The 27,075-nt window shown below is 45.6% G+C and overlaps 1 protein-coding gene across 1 annotated transcript; it reads right to left on the bottom strand.

The window, feature by feature from the left end:
* Positions 1-5,885: 5,885 nt before the first annotated feature.
* On the bottom strand, positions 5,886-26,849 carry KLHDC8A (kelch domain containing 8A). Its single transcript, XM_060231317.1, has 5 exons — positions 26,437-26,849; positions 24,041-24,205; positions 10,756-10,971; positions 9,468-9,569; positions 5,886-6,246 (listed from the first exon to the last, which is right to left on the bottom strand). The coding sequence occupies exons 1-5, from the start codon at positions 26,810-26,812 to the stop codon at positions 6,053-6,055; spliced, it is 1,053 nt and encodes a 350-aa protein (XP_060087300.1). The 5' UTR covers positions 26,813-26,849; the 3' UTR covers positions 5,886-6,052.
* Between the last annotated feature and the right edge of the window lie 226 nt (positions 26,850-27,075).

Here is a 27,075-nt window from a genome sequence, read left to right as displayed (position 1 = left end):
TATGAAGTTTCCACTATATAAGTACAACTGGATATAGGAACAGCCCCAGAGACAATTACATGTGATAATCACACACATCGATATACTAAGGAGCCATGGCAATCAGTGGTTTCCCTAATGAGTGGGAAAAGACAAAATAGCCATGTTCACACAGCCATTTCTCACAAAACAATGTCATGTGTATAAAGCAGCCCTTAATCTTCCTTCTGTAGGCTAAATACACCCAATTTGTTCTTTGTGTTTCCGCAAGTGTCTTTCCCCCGATACGTGTGCTGTTGACTCACAGTAGGAAAGCAGGAGGATGTTTTGCCCGCTGGGTGGTTACACAGCACAGAAATGGAATTTCAGAGGCTCCCTCTGCCAGCATTTGCATCATCTGCTGAATTTGCCAGCTCAGTATGGGCAGAGGATTAGCACAGACAGCTCTATCAGCCAGCCAGAGGAAAGCCTGCTTTTGTATTCCATATTAGAAACAGCAAGTGGCTTTCCAAAAGAAGGAAAGAGGCTTAGGCTGTTTACACCCTAGATTGGTTCTCACTAAGCTGCCAAACAGCTCCCTCCACCCCTTCCATGCCCCCTAACCTTGTTCTGCACAACATGTCTGTGATTATGATGTGCTAAATCCTATTTTCTTCCCGGGGACCAGCAGCTTTATTAGCAAATGTACATAAACGTTGCTCTCTGAAAAAGCGTGACTGTTATCCCCATACCAGCATGAGTGATGAAGATGTGTTTTGTGTAACTTTCTTATCATTATGGCCACTTTCTATGGGACCCAGTCCTCATTATTATACCATGGCTTCATCCAGCCAGCAGTCAGGCATGTGTAAATCTCATTTATTTCAATGGGTAAGATTTAAGCCTGTGCATCGCTCTGCTATTGAGATCAATGGAACTTGAAAGGACTTGACATATTATGGCTGTTCAACACAAAGTCTGCTGTATCTGTGTTTTCTCCTGTCAACTAGGATGGGGCACCTGCATGACACAGCACAAAGTGAGCAGCTTCGGGCCATTACAAATGAGCACCAACAGTGTGCATTCAGGCATCAGTGATTGGGTGAAATGACCAAAAAGAAGCTTCTGCAGGGGAATGGTGAAAACTGAATTCATAGCTCAGCCTTCTTAATCTAATGCAGCCCCTCACACTCTAAATTCCAACTGTAGTCTTAGGAAATCAATGCCCTCAGTAAGGCAAATAAACCAGCTCATTCCTGACTGAAATCTGACATTCCTGAGTTTTCGAAAGTGAGTATCATCAAAATTATCAGAATATAACAAAAGCACTTAAAATTTAAGTGGAATTGATGGTCTGCTATTGAATTCACATGTAATTGATATTTTTCAGGATGAAAAGCTATGGGAACTCCTGGACATCTTTTGTGGGGTAAGATTGGTTCTGCAACACATTTGAGTGTGGCACCCTGACAAACTATGGTCTTGTTTAGGCTGGACTAAGGCCATTTTTAAAGACTTACTTCTGAATCTGTTGGGGAGAATGTGGTGTCATGGAAAATTGACTTGGGGACAGTCAGATCTTGGAATGGTACAAGAACCTCTACTGGTCGGGTAAGTCAAAGTCTGAGAGCCGCCTTTCTGGCGTTGGCTTCATGGTCAGGAACTCCATTGCCTCCAAACTCGAAAACCTGCCAACAGGTCACTCAGATCGCATCATGTCCATGCGCCTCCCACTTCAAAACAAGCAGCATGCAACACTCTTCAGTGTGTATGCCCCAACCCTTCAAGCAGATCCTGCAGAAAAGAACAAGTTCTATGCTGATCTACACAACCTCGTACGGAAGACCCCTACAGAGGACAAGGTGATCATCCTTGGCGACTTCAATGCCAGAGTAGGTAAAGACTTGGAAGCCTGGAAAGGAGTACTTGGCAAACACGGCATTGGCAACTGCAATGATAACGGGCACCTCCTGCTGGAATTCTGCACGGAGCACCAGCTCACCATCACCAACACTATCTTTCAGCAGAAGAACAGCCTGAAGACAACCTGGATGCACCCACGGTCCAAGCACTGGCACCTTATCGACTACATTCTGGTGCGCCAGAGAGACCTTCGAGACGTCTTACACACCCGAGTAATGCCCAGTGCGGAATGTCATACGGATCATCGTCTTGTACGCTGCAATCTCCGTCTTCACTTTAAACCCACACCCAGGAGAGGAGGTGTCCCTCGGAGGAAGCTTCAGGTTGGCAGCCTTCAGTCAGTCGAAGTTAAAGCTGCCTTCCAGGCAAAACTCCAGTCAAGAATTGAGGACCCCAGTTGCCCCACAGACCCTTCTCCAGAAGCACTCTGGGAACACCTAAAAACTACCATCCTGTCGATCTCTGAAGAAGTCCTCCGGTTCTCCACAAGGAAAAACAAGGACTGGTTTGACGAGAACAATCAAGAGATCCAAGAATTACTAGTGAAAAAGAGATCTGCCTACCAAGCACATCTTGCTCAGCCCTCCTGTCCTGGGAAAAAAGCAATCTTTCGCGCTGCATGTAGCATCCTCCAGCGCAAGCTTCGAGACATTCAGAACGAGTGGTGGACCAAGCTTGCAGAGAGAACCCAGCTGTGTGCAGACACTGGTGATTTAAGAGGGTTCTACGAAGCCCTGAAGGCAGTATATGGCCCATCATATCAGGCTCAGAGTCCCTTGCGTAGTGCAGACGGCCAAGTACTCCTCACAGACAAGGCATCCATACTGAATCAGTGGTCGGAGTATTTTCAGGCTCTCTTCAGTGCCAACCGCGTAGTTCAAGATTCAGCAATCCACCTCACCCCACATCAACCAGTGAAAACAGAGTTGGATGAGATCCCCACCCTAGAAGAGACTGTTAAAGCCATCAAGCAACTGAAAAGTGGCAAGGCAGCGGGAGTTGATGGAATCCCACCAGAGATCTGGAAGCATGGGGGCACAGTACTACATAGCACACTTCACAAAGTACTTGTCACCTGCTGGGAACAAGGCAAACTACCACAGGACTTTCGCGATGCAATCATCATCACTCTACACAAGAACAAAGGGGAAAAGTCAGACTGCTCCAACTACCGGGGGATAACCTTGCTCTCCATCGCAGGCAAAATCCTTGCCAGAATACTCCTGAACGGACTGGTGCCCACCATTGCAGAAGAACTCCTCCCAGAGAGCCAGTGCGGCTTCAGAGCTAACAGGAGCACCACCGACATGGTATTTGTTCTCAGGCAGCTCCAAGAGAAATGCAGGGAACAGAACAAGGGTCTATATGTGACTTTTGTCGACCTTACCAAAGCTTTCGATACCGTTAGCAGGAAAGGCCTGTGGCAAATCTTGGAACGTTTAGGATGTCCCCCAAGGTTCCTCAGCATGATCATCCAGCTACATGAAGACCAGCGAGGCCAAGTCAGACACTGCAACGACCTCTCGGAGCCCTTCCCAATAAGCACAGGTGTAAAGCAAGGCTGCGTTCTCACGCCAACTCTCTTTACGATCTTCTTTAGCATGATGCTTCAAAGAGCCGCAGTAGATGGCAGCCTGTTCAACCTGAGGCGACTAAAGGCTCACTCCAAGACAATGGAAAAACTCATCCAAGACAATGGAAAAACTCATCCGAACTCATTGCTGATGATGCTGCACTCGTCTCCCACTCGGTATCAGCTCTGCAGCATATGACGTCCTGCTTTGCAGGCTGCCAAGCTATTTGGCCTAGAAGTTAGTCTGAAGAAGACAGAAGTTCTCCACCAGCCTGCACCCCAGGAAGATTATCACCCTCCCTGCATCACTGTGGGTGAATCAGTTCTGAAGACAGTCCAGCAGTTCAGCTACCTAGGTTGCATCATCTCCTCAGATGCCAAGATCGACAAGGAGATTGACAACAGGCTGGCAAAGGCAAACCGTGCATTTGGCCGACTGCACAAAAGAGTGTGGAGCAACAAGCATCTGAAAAAAGGCACAAAGATCAATGTTTACAAAGCGGTTGTGATGACAACCCTCATCTACGGCTCCGAATCGTGGGTTTTATACCGTCATCACCTGCGACTCCTTGAGCGCTTTCATCAGCGTTGCCTTCGCACCATCCTCAGCATCCACTGGAGTGACTTTGTGACCAACACTGAAGTCCTCAAGAGGGCGGAGGTTACAAGGATCGAAGCACTGCTGTTGAAGACACAGCTGTGCTGGGCAGGGATATTTCTAGGATGGAAAACCACCGCCTTCCCAAGATTGCTCTGTATGGCGAACTTTCCACCGGCCATCGAAATAGAGGGGCACCAAAGAAGAGGTACAAGGACTCCTTGAAGAAATCCCTTGGCACCTGTCGCATCAACCATCACCAGTGGTCTGACCTAGCCTCAGATTGCAAAGCATGGAGGCACACCATCCACCAGGCTGTCTCTTCCTTTGAGAACACACGCATAGCTGGTCTTGAGGACAAAAGGAGATTGAGGAAGAATCGCACTGCTACAGCACCAACCCCAAATCAGACTTTTCCCTGCAGCCACTGTGGCCGGATCTGCCTGTCCCGCATTGGTCTTGTCAGCCACCAGCGAGCCTGAAGCAGACGTGGACTACTGCACCATTTTTAAATCTTCGTTCGCGAAGTCAAGCCGAGAGAGAGACAAGAACCTCCCCATTCAAAGATAATGTTGAATACTGTTGAACACTTTCATTGTCCCACTATGTGCACAATCCAAAGCAGGAGGCTAACTTTCTGTAACAAGAGCTCAAAGTATCATATTAATATAGAATTTAATTGTGCTACTTGCTAATACTGCAAATGATCTATTAGACACCATTTGGATGACACAGCGACAATTTCAACTCCAAACCAAAGTAAAGAAGAAAACAATATATGAAATAAAAACTCGAGACAAGGCTGCACCTGAGCTTTGTTGTTGGGATTTATGTGAGAGCTATTATGTGCTGAGACTATCCTTGCTTCACAAATGGTGGGCATATTAAGCTGAATCCAAGTTTTGCAAATGGTCTCTTGTGTGCACTGGATACAAACTCTGTGTGTGAGAGAGTGAAATAGAGAAAGAATGTGCAGTATATCTATGAGAGACTATGTGCTCTGCAAAGAGCACAATTGAAATCCCTGGTGCAGATCAACGTTCCCTCTCAGCTGCAGAGTCTTGTGAGCAAAAATTCTTTGTGAGCTACTGGTATTAAAGTTGTGAGCTACTGTGCTCTGGGCCATTTTTCCTGAGCTAGGACAAAAATGTTTGAGCTGGAGGCTAACTCAGCTTAGAGGGAACACTGGTGCAGATGTATTCCCCTGCATAAACTGATCTTTTAGTTACTGCCTTCTAGCCATCAGCCCTTCTGTCAGCAGCAATGTGTGCTCTAATTGCAGGAGCTATGGATCAAAGCATAGCATTTGTTGCTCTCTCACAGATAGGATGCTCCCTGGAAATTCAATGAGGATGTATTGAATTCTGCATGCCTTGAAGACTAATATCACATCAGGGAAACCTTAGGGCTGTGCATTGCTGATGGTTCCTACAGGAAAAAACATTAAAATGCACCAACACCACTGGGGCTTTTCAAAGACTACTGGGCTATGTAAGCTGCAGCTCCATGGGATTCATTGCTCAATTCGTTCCTATATATGAATAATACTTGAAAGAACCCAATCAACAACTGTGTAGAATATATTTTGGAGGAAGGCAAAGAGGCTTTTCAGTTGATAGAGGATGCTCTTAACTAATCCTTGGCCAAAGCATCCCTTCTTATCCTGTGAAAGTTTACTGGTAACCCGTTCCTTAGCCACTCAATGTTGACACTGGGAGGTGACTGACTATTGGCTCCTTAGGTAGTAGAGCACAACAGCATGGCTGACTTCATCACAAGGAAGAGCTGAGCTAATTAAACAGTATGGTGGCAAGGAACTACTCACTGCTCCCCCATACACAGTGAAAGGGTTACAGAAAAGCAGCTGAGTGGGAGGCAGGTTAAGGGAACAGTGCCAAGTCCTCCTGTGTGGACTGGTGGCTGTTGGCTCCACACACCGAGCTGCCGAGCTATCACTTTCTCTGGTGCTTAATGCAGGGAAAGGGGTGGAGAAGGACCAGCTAGGAGTCAGACACATAGAGTGCTTCCACAGCATCGCTCAGGCCCTGATTCACTCCACCTACAGCCAGAAGGCAGTTTTTTACCACAATGTTAGAGCAGGCACACCGTGGGGTGGGCATAGGTGGCAGGCTCTCCCACTTGTTCTTGCCAGGGTGAAAAGCCTCAGCTGACTCCAGAACATTTGGCTGATTTCCTACAGGGAGAGAGAGAGAGAGAGAGAGAATGTGATACACACACAGGTGAGAACCTGCAAGGACTTGTGGGAGGCATCTCACTTCCCCCTCCCCTTGCTATTTCCCTTTTCTGAAAGCCCCTATAGCCTCTCCCCCTTTTCAGCTTCCTATTAGGGTTGCCAGCCTCTAGGCAGGGTCTGAAGATCTCCTGGTATCACAACAGATCTCCCAACTACAGTTATCAATTCCCTTTTAAGATTGCCAGCTCCAGGTTGGGAAATTCCTGGAGATTTGAGAGTGAAGCTTTGGGAGAGCAAGGTTTGGGGAGGGAAGTGACCTCAGCAGGATATAATGCCAGAGAATTCACTCTCCCAAGCAGCCATTTTCTCCAGGGATCTTCTCTGTCATCTGGAGAGCTGTAATTCTGGGTGATCACCAGTCCCCACCTGGAGGTTTGCAAACCTAGTTTGTGCTGTCCTTGAAGCCAAGGCTGGCACAAACACCACTCCCCCCCCCCCCGCTTTCTCCTCCTTGGGTCTGTGTGTACAGACCCAAGGAGGAGAAAGCAAGGGCATCCTGCTGGTATTTGCACCTTCCTTGAAGCTGAGGATGCCGCAAACACTGCCCTCCCTCTCCTCTCTGGGTCTGTGTGCACAGACCCAGGGAGGAGAAAATGACAGCGTCCCAGAGGCATTTGTGCCACCCCCCCTTTTTTCTTTGGGTCTGTGCACAGACCTGGGAAAGAGAAAAGGGGTGGGCGCCTGGGGGGCTGGAAGACTGGGACTGCTTTGTAGGGGTGGGGGTGCCTTGTCTGGGGCAACAGGCACACACTCCCACCATTTTTTGAGTGGGGGGTGCCATTTTTTAGTTTTGTCCCCATTCAAAAAATGGTTAGATCCAGCCCTGGAGGTGGCACCTCATTTTCTCCCTGTATCCTCCTCCCCACACTATTTCCTCTTTCCCTCCTCTTGGCAACCTCCATATCTTCTCCCTTTTCCTTGTCCCATTCTTTCCTCTGCCATTCATCAGCCTGCCTTTTATCTGCCTCCCATCTTCAGTTATATTCATTATTTATTTACTTCCCTTATACTCCACCTTTCTCCACAGAGGGGACCAAAGGAGCTTATACTAGTTTTATCTCCCCCTTTTTATTTGCACAACAACTCTGTGAGGTAGGTTAGGCTTAAAGTATATGACTGGTCTAAAATCACCCACTGAGTTTCCACAGCAAGATGAGGATTTGAACCTGGGTCTTCCAGATCCTTCTCTAACCACTGCACTACACTGGCTTTCATAGAGTGGCTGCTGTTGAACAGGCCTAGCTGAGTCATGCAAGTGCAAACACCATCGGGATACCCTCACTTTCTCCTCCCGGGTCCGTGCACACAGACCTGAAAAGGAGAAAAGCATGGGTGGGATGGCCAAGTCATCCAGAGGCTGTTTCCAGAGGCTCCATATGGATCCTGGAGATCTTCCAGAATTACACCTGAAGTCAAGATGAGAGATCTGACCTCCTGGGGAAAAAATGATTGCGTGGGGGTTGGGGGCTGGACTCATTCCCAAACCTGGCGACCAAGCTCTATGAGGATAGACTGAGGGACTTGGGAATATTTAGGAGGTTGAGGGGGAACATGATTGCGCTCTTTAAGTATTTTAAGGGCTGTCACTTAGAGGAGGGTGGGGTGCACCCGAGAGTGCTCAAAGAACTTTCTAAAGAACTAGCAGAGCCTTTGTCCATCATCTTTAAGACCTCCTGGAGGACTGGGGATGTCCCACAAGATTAGAAGAGAGAAAATGTTATCCCAATCTTTAAAAAAGGGAAGAAGGATGAACCGGGAAACTATACAGGTCAGTTAGTCTGACTTTTGTTGCTGGAAATATATTTGAGCAGATTTTAAAGGGGTCAATCTGTGAACATCTGAAGGATAACTTGGTGATTTAAGGAAGTTAGCATGGATTTGCCTCCAACAGGTCTTGCCAGACCAACCTGGTTTCCTTCTTTAATCGAGTAACAAGCTTACTGGATTGTGGGAACTCTGTTGATGTGGTTTACCTGGATTTCAGTTAAGCTTTTGATAAGGTTCCCCATGACATTCTGATGGGCAAACTGGAAGACTGTGGACTGGACTATAGGACAGTTTGGTGGATAGGAAAATTGTTAGAGGACTGTACCCAAAGAGTGGTTGTCAATGGAGTTTTGCCATATTGGAGAGAGGTGTCCAGTGGGAGTGTCATAGGGCTTGGTTTTGGGCCCAGTTCTTTTCAACATTTTTATCAATGATCTGGATGAAGGGGTGGAAGGGCTGCTCATAAAATTTGCTGATGATACCAAATTGCAAACACCCAGGAGGATAGAGTAAAAATTCAACATTACAGAAATGTGATATAGTCAGACATTATAATAATAATTTGCAGAATCAAGTCAGTTCTTTGGGTTTTTGTGAGGAATGGCATGACAGCATAGACTGACATGAAATTTGTAGAGACCAGCACAAAGATAACCTTGTGTGTGCTCATTACAAACAGGAAAGTGGTTTGTTTCTATGTTGTGGTCATTTTCAGAACTATAGCTAGAATTCTGATTTCATTATTTGATGCTCACTTATATTTAGGCTACCTGTTGCATTTGTAACACTAGCTTATGAAAACATGGTGGATTTGTACTTTCTAGTTATCTTTAGTTCTCCTGTTTTAAGAGCCAGTGTGGTGTAGTGGTTAAGTGTGCGGACTCTTATCTGGGAGAACCGGGTTTGATTCCCCACTTCTCCACTTGCACCTGATGGAATTGCCTTGGGTCAGCCATAGCTCTGGCAGAGGTTGTCCTTGAAAGGGCAGCTGCTGTGAGAGCCCTCTCCAGCCCCATCCACCTCACAGGGTATCTGTTGTGGGGGAGGAAAGTAAAGGAGATTGTGAGCCGCTCTGAGACTCTTCGGAGTGGAGGGCGGGATATAAATCCAGTATCTTCATCTTCTTAATGTTAATCTGTCCTCCAGTATTCCTGAACTCCTTCTCAGTTCACTTCATTAATCTGATGGAATAGGATTTTTTGCCTACAACATTTGCATGCCTCAGTAAATCACTTTAATGCACCATAGCAGTTTTTGTATAATTGCATATGGAAAGCAACTCCTAAAGAGCTATTGAAAGGCACTAAGTACAATAGTAGTAATTTGGAGAAAATATCACTCTGTAAACTCTATAGTGGTTTCACTTGAAGAAGATGGGCTAGGACTGTCCTCACCTAGTCCTCCAGCTACAATGATTCTTCCTTTCAAGTAACCAGCTATGAAATCTGCTCGTCGCTTCTTCAGGAAGGAAGACCGTTCAATCTTCATCCAGCCCCCTGAAATTAATCAGATCATCAATTAATCAGAATTTTCAGTGATTTTATTGAAGCTTTTTAATTCACAGAAACCATGAGTTTCAGTAACACTAAGATCAGGGAAATACAAGAAGGCTTGGTGTATGCATGTATTTTACTACAAAGTATGCTAGCTTCAACTTCCAGCCACTAGGCACAATCTCTTCAGGCAATGGCAAGTCAGCTCTAAAATTTGGAATTTGAGCCAATCCCAGAGCTTTTTTTGCAGCAGGAACTCCTTTATATATTAGACCACACACCTCTGATGTAGCCAATCCTCCTAGAGCTTACAGTAGGCCCTGTACTAAGAACCCTGTAAGCTCTTGGAGGATTGGCTACATCAGGGATGTGTGGCCTAATATGCAAAGGAGTTCCTGCTACAAAAAGAGCCCTGGCCATATGCTGCTGGGATGGACAGACATACAGACACCCTGATATGTTTGAGGCTAAAACACTCATTCACTACTAGAACACATGGTCCAATCTGATGTTGAGTGAAATATCCATGGAGCAGTTGAAAAAATGCTTTGCCTTATACTTAAAAAGAGAGGATTTTCATTAGGCTGGACCAGACACCTATTTTCAAAGGTTTCACAGAATGCCATGTCCTCCTCTGACTGTTGATTTATTTATCTGTAGGGTGACTTAGGAGAGAGCTTAAGGCTTGACTCAACACTTGAAACAAAACCCGTAACTCATGGATTTTGTCACTCTAAAAGCATAACAGCCATCCCATTGATGATCAGTGCCAGAAGCTGCTTCCCTTTGATGAGCTTTCAGCACAGATGAGCTGCACAGGTTTTATAAGTTCATGCAAACTGTTGCTATTCATTGGTGGGTGGATTTCATGAACATTTTAAAGTATGTATGTTGCCCCAACTTAAAAAAAATGCTCACCTTCATCTTGCCTATATTGTACTTAATTATTCATAATGGATAATAGGTGGAGACCAGTGTTCCCTCTAAGCTGAGTTTGTGTGAGCCAGCTCATAGTTTTTAAGCCTCCAGCTCACAAATTTTTGTCTTAGCTCAGGAAAAATAGCCCCAGAGCAAACTAATTTATGCAGTAGCTCACAACTTTAATGTCAGTACCTCACAAAGTAGAATTGTTGCTCATGAGACTCCACAACTTAGAGGGAACATTGGTGGAGACCCAAACAGAACTTACCTTGCTCAATGTCAAACACATCTACATTCTTCATAAATTTGGGTTGACGGTATAACCGGCCCTGTCGCAGTCCCCCAATGCTGAAGATGTTGTCCTCTGTGCACACAAAGCTTGAAAAAGCCCTTTTGCTAGGGATGCTGGGAAATTTGGTCCATGATCTAGTCTCAGTGTCAAAGACTTCAAAGGCATTCACAGCATATTTGGATTGCCTTCCACCTGAGATAAATAGAAGAGTGCAGAGAAGAATCAATGTGGCTTGTATCATCCACTGATCTACAGCAAAATGTGGTTTTGGAGATGTTTCGGCAAGAAGAGGAACAGAGAACGTGGAGAGAGCAAAGGCAGGTACAGGGACACTATTAAAGGACAATTCATGCAACAAGAGGACAGCTCAGTTATTCTACAGCTAAGTGACAGTAATTTTATTACAGAGCCTGATCACTTATGAGAGATTCAGTTGTGCAGAAAAATTCTGTACTTCATTTGGAGAATAGGATGACCATAAGAACACAGATATTAGCTATCTCTGGACTAAACAGTCCTGATAGGAGGTATTAACTAAAACAAAGATTACTTCACAGTACTTAAATAGTATTGGTGACTTTGTCTGACAGATAACTAGTAGAATTCATTACTACTGTGAGGCCATACTGGCTTGAATAGTGTAAAGGTCCCTTCACCTAATCATTATTTATTTATTTAAGTATATTTCTATTCCGCCCATTCACTGAAAACAAAATACAATAAAAACATTTTATAAATAGACAACTCAACAGCACTAAAAAAAATACCATGATCACATATTGCCAGCCTGGCCATCTCTCATCATGATATCCCATAGAGATGGCAGATATTATTCTGTTTTATAGCACAGGTGACAGTGCTGGCAGGGGAGGCCAACCAGATCAAGAATAGATGCCCGCAGCCTAATCTAAAAGCCTGGCAGAACAGTTCCATTTAACAGGCCCTACAGAAGTCTAATAAGCCAAGTAGGGCTTGGATCTCTGTAGGGAGTTGATTCCACCAGGTCGGGGCCAGGACTGAAAAAGCCCTGGCCCTTGTTGAGGCAAGGTGGGCATCTCTTGGGCTGGGGATGGCCAACAGATGTTGGGAGGTCAAACATAACGACCTCCCAGGCATATATGGAAGGAGACAGTTCCACAGATATGTTGGTCCCAGGCCATGTAAGGCTTTAAAACTAAACCCCTGAAGTGGATCCGGCACTCAATGGGCAGCCAGTGCAGACTGCAGAGCACCAGCCGAATGCCCACCTGTAAAGGTGGTGCAGTCAGCAGGCAAGTCGCCGCATTCTGCACCCACTGCAGTTTCCAGATCAGTTTCAAGGGTAAGCCTACGTAGAGCAAGTTACAGTAGTCTAGTCTGGAAGTGATCATTGCACTGTAGCCAAGTCCTGGAGGGATAGATATGGTGCTGCCTGATCTGCCAAAGATAACAAAAGGCAGACCTGGCAAACATTGCAATCTGGGCCTCCATGGAAAGGGAGGCATTCAAGCTCTTCTCCTGTTGGGCTGGCACCAATGTGGCACCATCCAAAGCTGAGAGCTCGATGCCCATACCCACCCCACCCCGACTAAGGCACAGGACCTCCATCTTAGCTGGATTCAGCTTCAGCCGGCTCTGTTGTAACCACCCAGCCATGGCTCCCAATGCCTCAGACAACTGGTCAGGGGCGGCGACTGGCCAGCCACTCATCAACAGATAGAGCTAGGTGTCATCAGCATACTGGTGGCAACCCAGCCCAAAACCTCGGGCAATCTGAGCAAGGGGGCACATATAGATGTTAAATAATACTGGCAAAAGAATGGCTCCCTGCGACACTCCACATATAAGTGGATGCCGCAAGGACGTCTGCTCGCCAAGTACCACCCTTTGTCTCCATCCCCAGTGAAATGAGGAAAAACATTGTAAGGCCACCCCTTGAACTCTGGTGACGGCGAGGCAGTGGATCATAAGGTTGTAACTGACTGTGTCAAATGCTGCTGACAGATCGAGAAGTATCAGCAGTGCTGACCCGCCTTGATCCAGGTGCCGTCTTAGGTTGTCTGTGAGAGCGACTAGGACAGTCTTCATCCAATGGCCCGGGCAAAAGCCGGGCTGGAATGGGTCCAAGGCGGATGTCTCATCCCGGAAAACCTGTAACTGCTCCACCGCCGCTTTCTCAATTACCTTACCCAGAAATGGTAAATTCAAAACTGGGCAGTAGTTGGCCAAGACCTCAGTGTCTAATGATGGTTTTTTCAAAAGTAGATGAACCACTGCCTCCTTCAATTTCTCAGGGAAAGTCCCTGTTGAAAGGGACAAGTTGACAATATCACCCAGAGAGTCCCTGATACCATCCCGGCAGGCTTTCACCAGCCAGGATGGACAGGGATCCAGGGGGCAAGTGGTAGACTTCACTGCAGCCAGGATCCTGTCCACATCCTCCAACAAGAGCCCGCTGAAGCAGTCCAATATCGGACCAAAAGACGGCCAAGGGGCTTCCAGCTCACATACTGTATCAATTGTGGCGGGTAGGTCCTGGCGGAGAGTCAGGATTTTATCTGCGAAATATGTCGCAAAGGCCTCAGAGCCAATATCCAATTCTCTACCATTTTGATTGCCCGATGGCAAAACTGTTAATGACCGAATTACTCTAAATAGTTGGGCTAGGTGTGAATTTGCAGACTCTATGGAGGCCGCATAGAACTCTTTCTTAGCGGACTTCATAGCCCCTTCATAGACCTTCATAAACATTCTATAAGAGGTTCTTGACTCTTCGTCACGAGCACATCGCCACACTCGCTGTAGCCATCTAAGTTGCCATTTCAGCACTCCACAGTACACCAAGCGGCTGCTTTGGTGCGACAACAAAGAGGGCACCGGGGAGCAATGTCATCGATGGCAGTGGAGAACTGGGAGTACCAGTCCTCCACTCACTCATTCAATGACTCACCAGGGGGCATCGGATCCCACAGAGCCTCCTGGAGCCACTCTGGGTCCATTTGGCTCTGCAGGCAAGCATAAATTCACTCACCGCCTAAACAGGAGGGAAGTTTCAGGTCTAACCGGGCTTTCAGGGCATAATGATCTGACCATGGAACTGGCTTTGCCGTCACCAGATCTGGTAATATACCTGCCCCAAAGATCAAATCCAGCGTGTGACCAGCCTGATGTGTGGGAGCCGATACAAATTGGCTGAGTCCTAGTGTCTCCATGGACAACACCAGGCCCTTTGCCCGCGGAGATGTTGCATCATCAACATGGACGTTGAAATCCCCCAGAACTAATAGGCTGGGGAAGTCCAATGCCCAGGTGGACACAGCATCCAGCAGGGCAGGCAGGCTTTCTGGTGGTGCAGTAGGTGGTCGGTACACCACCCAGATTGCCAAATTCTCCTCAGCTTCCCACACTAGGCCGACACACTCAATGCCAGCTATGTTTGGGACAGGAAGCTCCCTGAAAGAAAAAGAATCCCAGATGAACACAGCAACTCCCCTCCCCCCCCCACCCATTTGTCCAAGACTGGTGGAGGACAGAGAACCTGGGCAGGGTAAGCTGGTTCAAGGCAACAGTGTTGCCTTCCTGCACCCATGTCTCCATCATACATGCCAGGTCCACCTGCTGCTCCACAAGAAAATCTCGCAGAGTAGCGATCTTATTATTGATGGACTTGGCATTAAATAACACCAGTGTCGGAGATGGGATCTTCCTAGCCCCACAACCAACATGCCTCGGGATGGGACATAGGTGGGAAAGGGTCCAAGCATTTCCATATCTCTGGGCCTTTCCTTGTCTTCGCACTCTGCGCCCACCAACATACCTTCCTTGCCCCTCAATGACCTATATCCCTGACCTTAACATGGCCTCCCCAGCGTAGTGCTATCGGGCCAGGCAATGACCCTGCTAGCATTTACTGGTAGGCCAAAACATGGGCCTTCTAAATCTCAGCCCACTTCCCTCCTACACTCAATACCCACCGACCCCTGACAATCACAATCTACCCTCTTCACTCTCCCAACAAATTCAATGCACTAGCTAGCAAAAAGCACTTTACAATCTATAATTAAAAATCCCAATTTGATCCCATTAATATGTACAATAATTAATTAATTAATCAATTTCCACAGCCAAATTTCCCTAATTATAATCTATTTTATCAACTAACTAACTAACCACTAATTCCAATTTAATTCAGACTTTTTGTTCTTAGTTGTAAATCTGCTTTCCAAATAAAGGGTGAGGTACATTTACAGACTATCATTTCTTGCATAGGGTTTCTGGAGAAAACTTGTCTCTCAGTTTCTTTCTTTATAACTGCAGCTGTCCATCTCAATCAGTTCATCACATTTCATCCCCTCTCCAGCCACACTAGACAAGTTTATTACAGTGAAATAAACAAAAATTGACATGGTTTCCTACACAAGTTTCAAGATGTGATTTGATCACTCAAGTACTCTTTACATCCTGCATGGCTGACATAGAGTAGCATGGAGAAACAATCTTCTTATCAAGTTTAGAGTATATAGGAGAGTCCATGATGCAGGCCTTTTTGATTGCTGCCTTAGTGCTTTGGAATACCATTCCTTTGATCAACTCTCTGTGTGGGTATTCCACAGAAAAGGAGAGGAAAAAGTCATGTGAAAAAGTCATCATATGGAATTTGTCTTCTTAGCTCAAGGCTTATACCTACAGGATGCTACAGATCCACATAAGAGAAGCAGAGCGTTGGCTGCCATCATGTCTACCCATGTCCACTCCTGATGGCTTTCTAGTGCTGGGGCAGTATGCTTGTTTAGAAACCTATAAGGGTCGCTGTCTTTTTCACTAGCCTAACTCTTGAACATTTCACAACAGCCTGAGGCTGGAGCTGTAATACGTAACAGGGGGATGCTATCAAATCAACATGAACCATATCCAGCTGTCAACCTTTGCTCTGTAACTTCTTGGAACATTCATCCCATGATGTGACAGTATCACCAGTGGAGTTTCTCCCCACATACACACACACCAGAGGCAAAAGAAGGGAAATGCAAATATGATACATAGAGAAGGTAAGAACTCAGTAGTTTTTAGGTGATACACCTGTAATGTTCAGTTTTAGTCTAACAAACACAAAGTTATCAGGTAAAACACTTCCTGGCATGGATGTATGTTGGACAAAACTTCACTTGATGCATTCATGTGTGTCCAATTGCTATTACCTTGGGTCAAGACAAGAGTCAGATGTGAGATAAATGTAACTGAATCAGGTTTCAAATGCTTCTGCAAAGTGCTGATTTTGACCTAAACAGATCTAAATTGTCTCAGGAAATCTCCATATGATCTAAGATCAGTTAGAGAACACCTCATTCATGTAACATTTTATTTAACCTCACTGAACCTTTTTGATTGCTGCCTTGGTGCTTTGGAATATCATTCCTTTGATCAACTCTCTGGGCTCCATCTGTGTGGGTGTTCCACAGAAAATGGATAAGATTTTTGTTCCAGCAGACATGTAATACATAGATAATTTCTTATCCTTCTTGCCCTGCCTGTTTAAACTTGGCTTTATTACTGTGCTTTTAATATTTTGTTCACACTTTTTATGCTTTCATATATTATAAATACATATAATAAATAAATAAATATACCATTCTGGAGACAAAATAAGTAATAGATTTTGTAAATAAAAACATATAAATTGATGAAGGGAGTTTTACCATCAGAGCACAGCAACAACTGAGAAAGCCTTTCAGAAAAAAGTACATAATCATGCATAATTATCTGGGGTAAACTTTCAAAAGGCAGACTGGAAGTTTGGCTCCTACATGTTTGTTTTACCTTTCTCTGAACACCAAAAGGATTCCTTGCAGCTGTTCAAAATGAGTATGGATTTCAGGGAGGGCTGTACCAAATTTCAAGCAACTATTTGCCTACAAAGGAAAATGGGTAGTTTCTGTTTTTCATGTTCTTTGGCCACTGGTTTTATTCTTTATAAGAAAGAAACCAATGCAACACAATTTTATGAACATTAGTCTGAATATTTACCTTTAACTCTCTGATTAACAACTTATCTTTAACTATTTTTGTTTATCTGTTTATTTGCAGAGCTTGGAACTCAAATGCGAAGGCTATAAGCAACTGCATACGAGTCAGAAAATAAAATGGCTCATAAACTATGTTTTATGAGCCAGACAGTGAGATCCAGGGAGATCCTAAACTGACTTAGAAAGGTATAACTCTGCTTAGGACTGCATAAGAAAAAAAATGAAAATAAGAAAGAACAAAACCAGGGCTGTCCCTAACAGGAAGCACAATAAGGCCCACTCAGGGAGTATAAAGTGGGCTCTTTTAAAGACTCTAGCTGATCCTAAATGCACCTAAGCCTATTCAGATCAGTGGGCTTGAGCATGCCTGCCTGCAGAGGCTGATATGTGATCTCAGTTTTTGCCTAAGAAGACTGGAGCCAGCACTTAAAAGAATGTTAATTTTCTCAATAACTGTGAAGTTTTGCTCAGTGGAGGTTAACTGTATGGAAATGGTTCCCCAATGGGTCTGGTTCAGGAAGACATCAGAGCTTAAAGACAGTGCCCTCCTTCCAGCTGTTCAAGAGAAGAAACATCTGGTCTGAGCTCTAAACATAAAGAGAAGGGCAGACAGAGACTGCTGGGTGTTGGCTGAAGCATCAGGGATGCAGGATCTTTGTCTCTCTGCGCTCCGGTGTGGGATAGTGGATCTGCTGCCTGATTGAGTGCCTTTCTGCCCCTATCTGTGCTCTACTTGTAAATAAAGCAAATAGTGTATTAAAAAATGTCACAAGATTCCACTGCTTTCTCCTCCAATGGGAACCAACTCAGGTAGTTCAGCCCATGGGACTTCTCACTACTTGGATAAGTAGGGATATAACAATATACCTTTTCTTTTAGCCACCAAGGATGAGTGTGGTGCTGGATCTTCCGCCAAGACAGCAAAATATCCCAGACATGCCATGAATGAAAGCAGTACGTATATGTCAAAGACTGAATCAATGCTTTTCATTTATTATGACCTAAAGCACCCATTACTCATAAAAGAATATAAATTTTCAAAGGAAAATACAAACAAGATTTCAAAGAATGATGCCCACATGACTAAACACAAGACTCAACATGTCCCAGCATGTTAATGAGTAACAATATGTTTCTTTTCTTCACTATGCATTTTGCTTTCATCCTGTGTTGAAAACAGTGGGAAAATTGCAGTGGCAAAGTCATCACTGATTCACAAGGATGCTTCTTCAAGGCATGTTAGATAAAACATTACTGAGGCCCAGAAATATATGGCCAGGAACTCAGTACTGAGTAAATGACAGAGTTGGCCTTTAATGGCAACAAAAGATCATACATGAATAAAACTAAAGGATTTCCCCATCTGCTTCCAGTTCAGAAGGTTTGAAGACTTGAGGATTTCAGAGATCTCTGTTGGGTAAAGAGCTGAGAAAATTTAATAATGAGTTCTGAAGCAAACCTGCAAATAGTCATTTGCCTGGCTGTGCTGAGTGTGGATGGCATCTACATGGCCAAGGAACACCCCCACCCCACGCAGACTGAAAGAGGGTTTTGGTTCTCTCTTTTTTTTTTTTAGACCACAGTATGTCATAAATGATTAGCATAGAAGAGTGTGGGCAAGTGTGCTAGATGCCCTGGTGACCTATAAAGTAACGAGAAGAGTAATGGTTGGTTTAAAAAACCCTGGAGGATTGTGGGATCTTCTTAGTAAGCTCCTTTCTCCTAGCAATAAAAACCTTTTCCAGTTATACCACAAATCTTAGCCACATAAACAACACCAGCTGATTTATAGTTTGGATCCTTCCATAGCAGGTAGGGGGAAGGTTTGTGACCAACTAGACTGATCCCATCCCACCCCGCAATACACACACAGCAAGCATAATGGGAAAATCTTCCCAGATTTAGTACCTGGTTACTCTGTGGGGAAAGTAGGCAATTTCAATGGGAAGATAACTTTGGTGATCATGTATCATAAATCTCTATATTGTATCTAAATATTCTGCAATAGAGCTCGACTTAAAAACAGTGATTCTCCAACAGGTTTGTCATCATGAGAGTCTGCAAGTCAGCCCCAGGACAGGACTTTCTATTACTACAGTTTCTTCCTCTTTCTCTACAGAAGTTAATACAGCAACTAAAATCAGAGAACCAGTGGACTGGTTAGTATATTCATGAGGATCTGGAAGACCCAAGTCTGAATCCCATTCTCCCGTGGAAACTTGCTGGATGACTTTGTCCCAGTCACACACTCTCCACCTAACCTATCTCAAAGGGTTGTTGTGAGGACAAAATAGAGGCGAGGATACCAATGTAAGCTGTTTTACGTGCCCAGTGTAGAGAAAGGCAAGGTATAAAGGAAGTAAATTAATAAACAAGCCAAATATCATGCATCTTTTTCTATTCATACAATTCAAATTGCAGTCTCAGTTTGCTTCAGGGCCATGAAAAGATTTAATCCTTCAGCTTCCATTCAGTTTTGCTATTTGGAACTGTCATCCATTGCTGTACTAGTAGCCCCATAAAGAATAAAATGTCTTTTTAAAATGTGCATTTTTTTCTTTCTTTAAAATGCTAATAAGAAAGTGGTGAGCACATTTTTGACAAGGGAGAGCAGATTGAAGGGTCATGGTCCTGAGGCAAACGGAGATGAACGAGCCTGCAACTTACATTATATGGACAGGAGCAAGACACAAAGTTTTTTTTCTTCTCTGTTAAAACATTCTATACAAGTCAATGGAGAAAGGCAGACGTCTGTAGCCAGAGAAACCAACCAAAAATAATGTTCAGGGCAAGTGGGAAATTTAGCCTTCATCAATAATTCATCCGACTTGCAGAACTTTCCCCTTTCTCTACATAAGGAAGTACAGTAAATAACACTCCATAGGCTTCTTTAGGGAGGGCCAGTAATCATGGCCACCAATAAGCAGGCAAGGCAATCCTTTTTTCCTCCAAAGTAAAAAGAAGGAGAAGCTTGACATCATCCATTATTGCTTCAGCTGTCATTTGCACTCATGTTGTTATACGACTTTCCTACATCTTGTTTTTCTCTCTCTGCTTCAGTACCTGCGTATCAGGGGTCCTTGGTGTCTGTATTTGAGAATTCATGCTCTGAAAGGACCTAATGACAGGCACTACATAGATAGGGATGCATGTTCTCAAGAGATTCTATAGTGGCACTCAAAACTGCAAAGACTGCCAAACTTTAGATCCTTAGACCTGAGTTTTCTTTCTTCCTCTGTCTTCCTAAAAGCAAGTATGTAGCCCTTACTTCTTGAGAGAAAAGTGTGCAGCCATTGCAAGTGAAATTGAAGAAGCCAGGGAACAGGGTTGAGACAGATATCTAGCACTAAAGGAACAGAACATGGGTGCTGTGACTAGATTTTGCAAGTTCCTATAACTGTTACAAACTGAATTGTCCCTATATCTAATAGTAAAGAGGCTGGCAACAGTACCATTCATGAAAGCAGCAAAACCAGGCCAGAGACAGAGTACAAGTTTTATATACTCAGGGTTCTCTCCAGATCCACAGAAAACATGATTTTTTTTTTTAAAAAAAACCTGCTTGATGAGGACTGAATAAGCTCTGGGAGCATGGGATGCTGACAGCAGCTCAGAGTCAGTTAAAGGCATAAGGGAGGAGGGGAAATTAGCTTGTTCAAGCCCCTAAGAGCTGAATTAATCTTGTAGTAAATGATTGGAAGGGGGGGACTCTTAAATTGTTTCTCCCTCCTGCAGCTCCTCATAGCTCTCTCACACCTTATACTATATCTACGAGTAAAGTGGCAGACCACTCACAGATCAAATGGGAAGTTTTGCAGACAAAAATGAGTTCGTAGATTAATGAAACAAAAACAAAACATGCCCTAAAAACTAGTTCAGAGAGGACTCAGCAGACTCCATAAAGCCTGGCCCAGAATGTTGGGAAGAATAACAGACGCACATGAGGGCGGGGGGGGGGGGGCAGAAAGAAGAGAGATTAGTTTGCACAATTCCCTGAGAACTTATAGAAATCACGATATTTCAGTATGCAAGACAGATAAATTTTTCAAATGTTTATATCCTGTTCTCTTGAGAATCTGCCTGAGGTGGTAAACAACATAAAATGAAATAATGAAAATATAATTTAAAATAAACTTACAATTAAAACCAAAACAACAGCAATAAAACTGGTCATCAGTATTTTAAAACCATCCCCAATTAAAATTTTAAAATCAGTCCCCAAACAAGCAACATATAAGCAGGGTGAGAATTAGGGTTACCAAGTCCAATTTAAGAAATATCTGGGGACTTTTGGGGTGGAGCCAGGAGACATTGGGGCGGAGCCAGGAGCAAGGGTGTGACAACCATAATTGAACTTCAAGGGAGTTCTGGCCATGACATTTAAAGGGACCACACATCTTTTAAATCCCTTCCCTCCATAGGAAATAATGAAGGATAGGGGCACCTTCTTTTGGGGCTCATAGAATTGGACCGCCTGCTCCAATCTTTTTGAAACGTGTGGGGTATTTTGGTAAGAGGTACTGGATACTATGCTGCAAATCTGGTGCCTCAACCTCAAAAAACAGCCCCCCCCCACCAGAGCCCCAGATACCCATGGATCAATTTTCCATTATTTCCTATGAGAATAAGTCTCCATAGGGAATAATAGAGTTCCCTCCCCTCCCCCCCCCCCCGTTTTCTCTCTCTCACTCACACACACACACGCTTAACTGTCTCTGGTGCAAGTGGGCAGCCGTGCTGGTCTGAAGCAGTAGAACAAAGCAGGAGTCTCTGGTGCCTCCACAACCGGGTCTGGAAAGTACAGGGGCTATGGTGCTCTTTTACACACACACTCACTTGTCCAAAAGGAAAGCAAAACAAACAGAGGAGCTGCACTCTCAGGACGTCTGCTGCTGCTAACCCTTCCCCATGAAGTACTTCCTGCTCCAATTTAAAGGCACACACACATTTTAAAACTATACCTGTTTGCAGGTCCTGCCCAAGATCTAGAGGTACAGTGGCTGTGGGGGAGGAGCTTCCCCCGCCGGCCAGCTGGCTGGGGAAAGCCTGTAAAACCGGGAATCCCGGCTGGGACCTGGGGATTGGGAAGCCTAAGGGGAAGGAAAGGGGCAAAGAGAAGCTGCTGCAATGGGGCTGGGTGGGAGGGGAAGGAAAGCGGCGAGGAGAAGCGCTGCAATTGGGGCTGGGTGGGAAGGGAAGGGGCGAGGAGAAGCTGCTGCGATCGGGGCTGGGTGGGAAGGGAAGGGGCGAGGAGACACTGCTGTGATGGGGCTGGGTGGGAAGGGAAGGGGCGAGGATAAGTTGCTGCGATCGGTGCAGGGTGGGAAGGGAAGGGGCGAGGAGAAGCTGCTGCAATCAGGGCTGGGTGGGAAGGGGCGAGGAGAAGCTGCTGCGATCTGGGCTGGGTAGGAAGGGAAGGGGCGAGGAGACACTGCTGCGATAGGGCTGGGTGGGTAGGAAAGGGGCGAGGATAAGTTGCTGCGATCGGTGCTGGGTGGGAAGGGAAGGGGCGAGGAGAAGCTGCTGCGATCTGGGCTGGGTGGGAAGGGAAGGGGCGAGGAGACACTGCTGCGATGGGGCTGGGTGGGAAGGGGCGAGGAGAAGCTGCTGCGATCTGGGCTGGGTGGGAAGGGAAGGGGCGAAGAGACACTGCTGCGATGGGGCTGGGTGGGAAGGGAAGGGGCGAGGATAAGTTGCTGCGATCGGTGCTGGGTGGGAAGGGAAGGGGCGAGGAGAAGCTGCTTCAATCGGGGCTGGGTGGGAAGGGGCGAGGAGAAGCTGCTGCGATCTGGGCTGGGTGGGAAGGGAAGGGGCGAGGAGACACTGCTGCGATGGGGCTGGGTGGGAAGGGAAGGGGCGAGGAGAAGCTGCTGTGATCGGGGCTGGGTGGGAAGGGGCGAGGAGAAGCTGCTGCGATCTGGGCTGGGTGAGAAGGGAAGGGGCGAGGAGACACTGCTGCGATGGGGCTGGGTGGGAAGGGGCGAGGAGAAGCTGCTGCGATCTGGGCTGGGTGGGAAGGGAAGGGGCGAAGAGACACTGCTGCGATGGGGCTGGGTGGGAAGGGAAGGGGCGAGGATAAGTTGCTGCGATCGGTGCTGGGTGGGAAGGGAAGGGGCGAGGAGAAGCTGCTTCAATCGGGGCTGGGTGGGAAGGGGCGAGGAGAAGCTGCTGCGATCTGGGCTGGGTGGGAAGGGAAGGGGCGAGGAGACACTGCTGCGATGGGGCTGGGTGGGAAGGGAAGGGGCGAGGAGAAGCTGCTGTGATCGGGGCTGGGTGGGAAGGGGCGAGGAGAAGCTGCTGCAATCTGGGCTGGGTGAGAAGGGAAGGGGCAAGGAGAAGCTGCTGCAATCGGGGCTGGGTGGGAAGGGAAGGGCTGTCATTTTTCCCCGCTTCTGGATTTTTGGCGAGTGGGGGAGGAGGCTTCAAATTGGGGGGGGTCCCCTGCCTGGGCTGGGGGATTGGGAAGCCTAATGGATCATGGAGATAAGTTTCCATTAAAAGTCATGGAGAACAAAAATGGAAGTCTCAGGTAAGTGTTCGATTACTGACAACTTGGAGAACAAAATTCCTTTAATGGAAGTTTAATATGTAAAATTGGGCAGCTAAAGCTCATCATGGCACTGAACTACATAACTTAAACTGGTAAATAATATTTCACTAAGCCTCTGTTAAAGAGACAGAATGTTTTTTTTTCCTTCTGTAGGTTGTTGACAACGCTAGGAAAGCGTCAAAGGACAACAAACTGGCAGGGCAGCTGGCTCAATTCTTTAGTGGAGTTACCAGGAGTAGTATTTGACATAAGATCCTTAACTAGTGAACCAACAACACAGAAGGAGGCTATCCTTTAGGTATCCTAGTCCTAAACCATTTAGGACTTAGTAAGGTAAGAACCAGTATTTCAAATTGTGTGATAATGGACAGGCCATCAATACAGTCATTTTGGCACAGATGAGATATTACCCCTCTACACTACCACTGACAGAAACCTGGCTATTGCATTTTGAGCTATCTGATATTTTTTGGCAGTCTTCAAAGGCAGGCCATGTAGAGTGTATTACACTAACCTACCCTGGATGTTTCTCTCCTCTCCCTTATCATTTGCAATTTTTCACAGTTCTTGGCAGAAATAATAACACTGCTATGGAAAGGCAATGTGGAACAGATTTTCCAAAGATCCTGGCATCTAAAAAATTTGGTACATGGAATGAGACAATTCTACCCATGAGCTAAATCAAAATGAAGAGAGGCTCATTTCTTACCTAGCACATAGATCTTTGTGCCCCGCAAGAAGGAGGTGGCAGCATACCTGGGTGTGGGCATGTTTGCCAGTGACACCCAAATGTCCTTCAGCATGTCATAATGCTGCATGTAATTATGAGGGTGCAGATCAACTCCCATTCCACCTGCTGCATAGATCCTGTAGTCTGGACAGAACAACAAAAGGCAGAAGAGACAAAGGAAAGAATATGTCTTCTGGCTTACCTCAGCTGTCCTTGAAGAAGCTGCTTCACACATCCACAGCTAAAAACAGATGGGCTGCATCAATGGCAGAAATAAGCAGCCTTGTCTCATTCCTCAGTTCCCTACACCAATTAACTGTAATAAACTCAGGACCTACGCTTTCTACCCCAAAGATGAAGCCCGTCACTTTGTCCACAAAATGGTCTTTGCTTTCTGTTTGTGTGGTACCCCATTCTGGCACTCTCAATCCTCGCATGGTATGTCAGGCCAGTAACTGGAGATATCCAGTTCAGATCCTAATTCAACTAAAGCTTGCTGGGTGACCTTTGGCCAGGCATTCTTTACCATACCTCACAGGGTTGCTATGAGAATACCATACACCAATTAACTGTAATAAACTCAGGACCTACACTTTCTACCCCAAAGATGAAGCCCATCACTTTGTCCACAAATACCACAGAAGGAAAATAAGGTAGGCTTTCCTAAATTCCTTGGAGGACAAGTGTGATAAAAAATGTGATAAATTGTCTGTCTGGTCTCTGCCAGATCTGAAGTGCTGGGGGACACCTCAGCAACTGTAGTCACCTTTTTCCTGCTCCTGCCACTAGCCTCACCCCCTGACCTGGAATCAGGCCCTCTAGTATGGGAAACTCTGGTCTAGGAACTTCACCAATCAGGACACTGGGTTCTAGTTGCTAGTTTGGTGACGTGTGGCACTCCTCTGGAAAGAATACTGCAGAAGGCTCATATACAGAGCCCAGAGTGGCCAGGCCACTTCTGTCCAGGCCACTTGCAGAAAACAACTAACAGCAGTTCTCATGAAAAGTCCCTTGATAGGCCAGTCCTGACACACTCAGCTTTGTAATGCTCTATACTGAATCACAGTCATGTCCTCAATTGAGTTTTCCTTGGCTCACAGTGCAGTCCTAAATAGGAATTACACAATTTGGAGTTCACTGAAGTCAATGGGCTTAGAATGGTGCACCTTCATTTAGGACTGCACTGTTAACTCTGGCTAAACCTCTTATTTTGACCTGGCAATTCCATTTATGAACTTCCCACTCAGAATTCAGGCACTGAAATGGCTCTTAGACAATTTTCACACGTAACATTAAGGAATGCATTTATGTTTCTCCTGTGATAGTGTGAATGTCTGTTGTTCACAAGGAAGAGAATGTATATTTTACATTTCCATTACAGTCCAATTAAAAAAACAACAACCTCAATCTGTCTCATCAAACATGCATCTTGGGCTAACTTCACATTGCACCCAAACTCTAATGAACTTGTATTGTTGCAAGGATCCTAGATCATTTACAATAATTTCCACTGTAAGGTAGGAACTTATACATAGCAGTTCATCCCACTGCATCATCCATAGAATGTTCCACTAGCAGAGGACAACAGTGAACAATGTGCACATGCTGATCTTAGCTCAATTCCAACTCTCCTATTTAAGCCAAGATCCACAGGTTCCCTTTAGGCACTCAAGGTTTCCTTAGGTGAAGAGGAGATTCTGATTTTCTTCCTCCTAACAGCAGTTCATCCCATTGCATTGCAAACAAACTGCTCAGGTCAACAGCAGCTTGTTGACTGAGGCATAGAGCCTCTGTTAGGAAGCAATAAAGAAAGTCAGAAGCTGTGCACTGACAGCTGGCCACACAGCTTTCTGGACAATGGCCTTAAGTTTCTCATGCACTGCTCTGGGGCGGGGGGGACCCTTCAAATTTACTGCATGCACCAGAACTTACTTTTTGCTGGAATTATTTATCTTTCAAGAACTACCCAAACAGTTCTGCAGAAAACAGGGCATGCTGTATTTGGCAGGAATACAGAACATGCCTGACAGTTGTTTTTAACAAGCGAATAGCAGGTCATAGGAACAGATGGTGCACTCCAATTACAAGACAGATATCACAGCTCGTTCTAGGCCAGGCTGTTGAAAAGCTGCTGATCTTATACTGAGCTAGTCAAAGATGGTCCTTCCAACAACTCAAGCACAAAAGCTCAGAGCCAGGATTTATTCTCAGTACAGCAGAAATTACTCAATAGCTCCCCACTGACCATATCTGTCTCTGAGGAAGAAGAAAATCACTATACCCTGCCAATCAAATTAATTAGGAGAAATACTGACAGATCCTAACCACCATTGTTATTTTGCCACAATCTGCAGTAGCAAAAGGAACTTTCTTGCCTTTTACAGACACAGAGATCCCCATAGAGGATTCCCGCAAGGAGTTCCTCTTCTTCCACTTGCCCTCATCTATGTTGTACATTTCCACAATCTTCAAGGGCATCTGGTTAGCTCCAACTCCTCCGATCACCATTATCCTCTTGCCTAGGGTAGCTACAGCAACTCCAGCCCTGGCTGTAGGCATTGGGGGAAGAGAATTCCACTGGTTAGCTTCAGGAGAGTAGACCTCAAAACAGTCCATGGGAGTTCCATTGTCATCACAACCCCCAATAGCGAAGATTTGCCCACCAGCCTCCACAAGGGAGCAATAAACCCTTGGGCTGGGCAAAGGAGCCAGAGTTTTCCACTGGAAGTCTTTGACACTTGGCACTTCCATCTCAGGGGCAAGTTATCACCTGCCAGAGGGTCCACTTATACTGCAAAAAGACAAAAAGAGCAGGGTTATTTGCATAAGAAAAGGCAAATCAGAAATAGATCCAATGGAGCATTTCCGTTTAAGGAAAGATTTTTAGCCTGTAGAGCACAATTCCCACCTCCTCCCACAGCAGCCCCCAATCCTCCCCCCATACTGTTTCTTCCTCCATGAGCCCTACTTAGAGCTCCAGCATTGGAAGTGGGGGGGGGGGCATGAAAGTTGCA

Source organism: Heteronotia binoei, chromosome 2, assembly GCF_032191835.1.
Source record: "Heteronotia binoei isolate CCM8104 ecotype False Entrance Well chromosome 2, APGP_CSIRO_Hbin_v1, whole genome shotgun sequence".
Taxonomy (NCBI): domain Eukaryota; kingdom Metazoa; phylum Chordata; class Lepidosauria; order Squamata; family Gekkonidae; genus Heteronotia; species Heteronotia binoei.
Note: the sequence above shows the minus strand (reverse complement) of the source record. Positions and strands in the feature narration are given on the sequence as shown.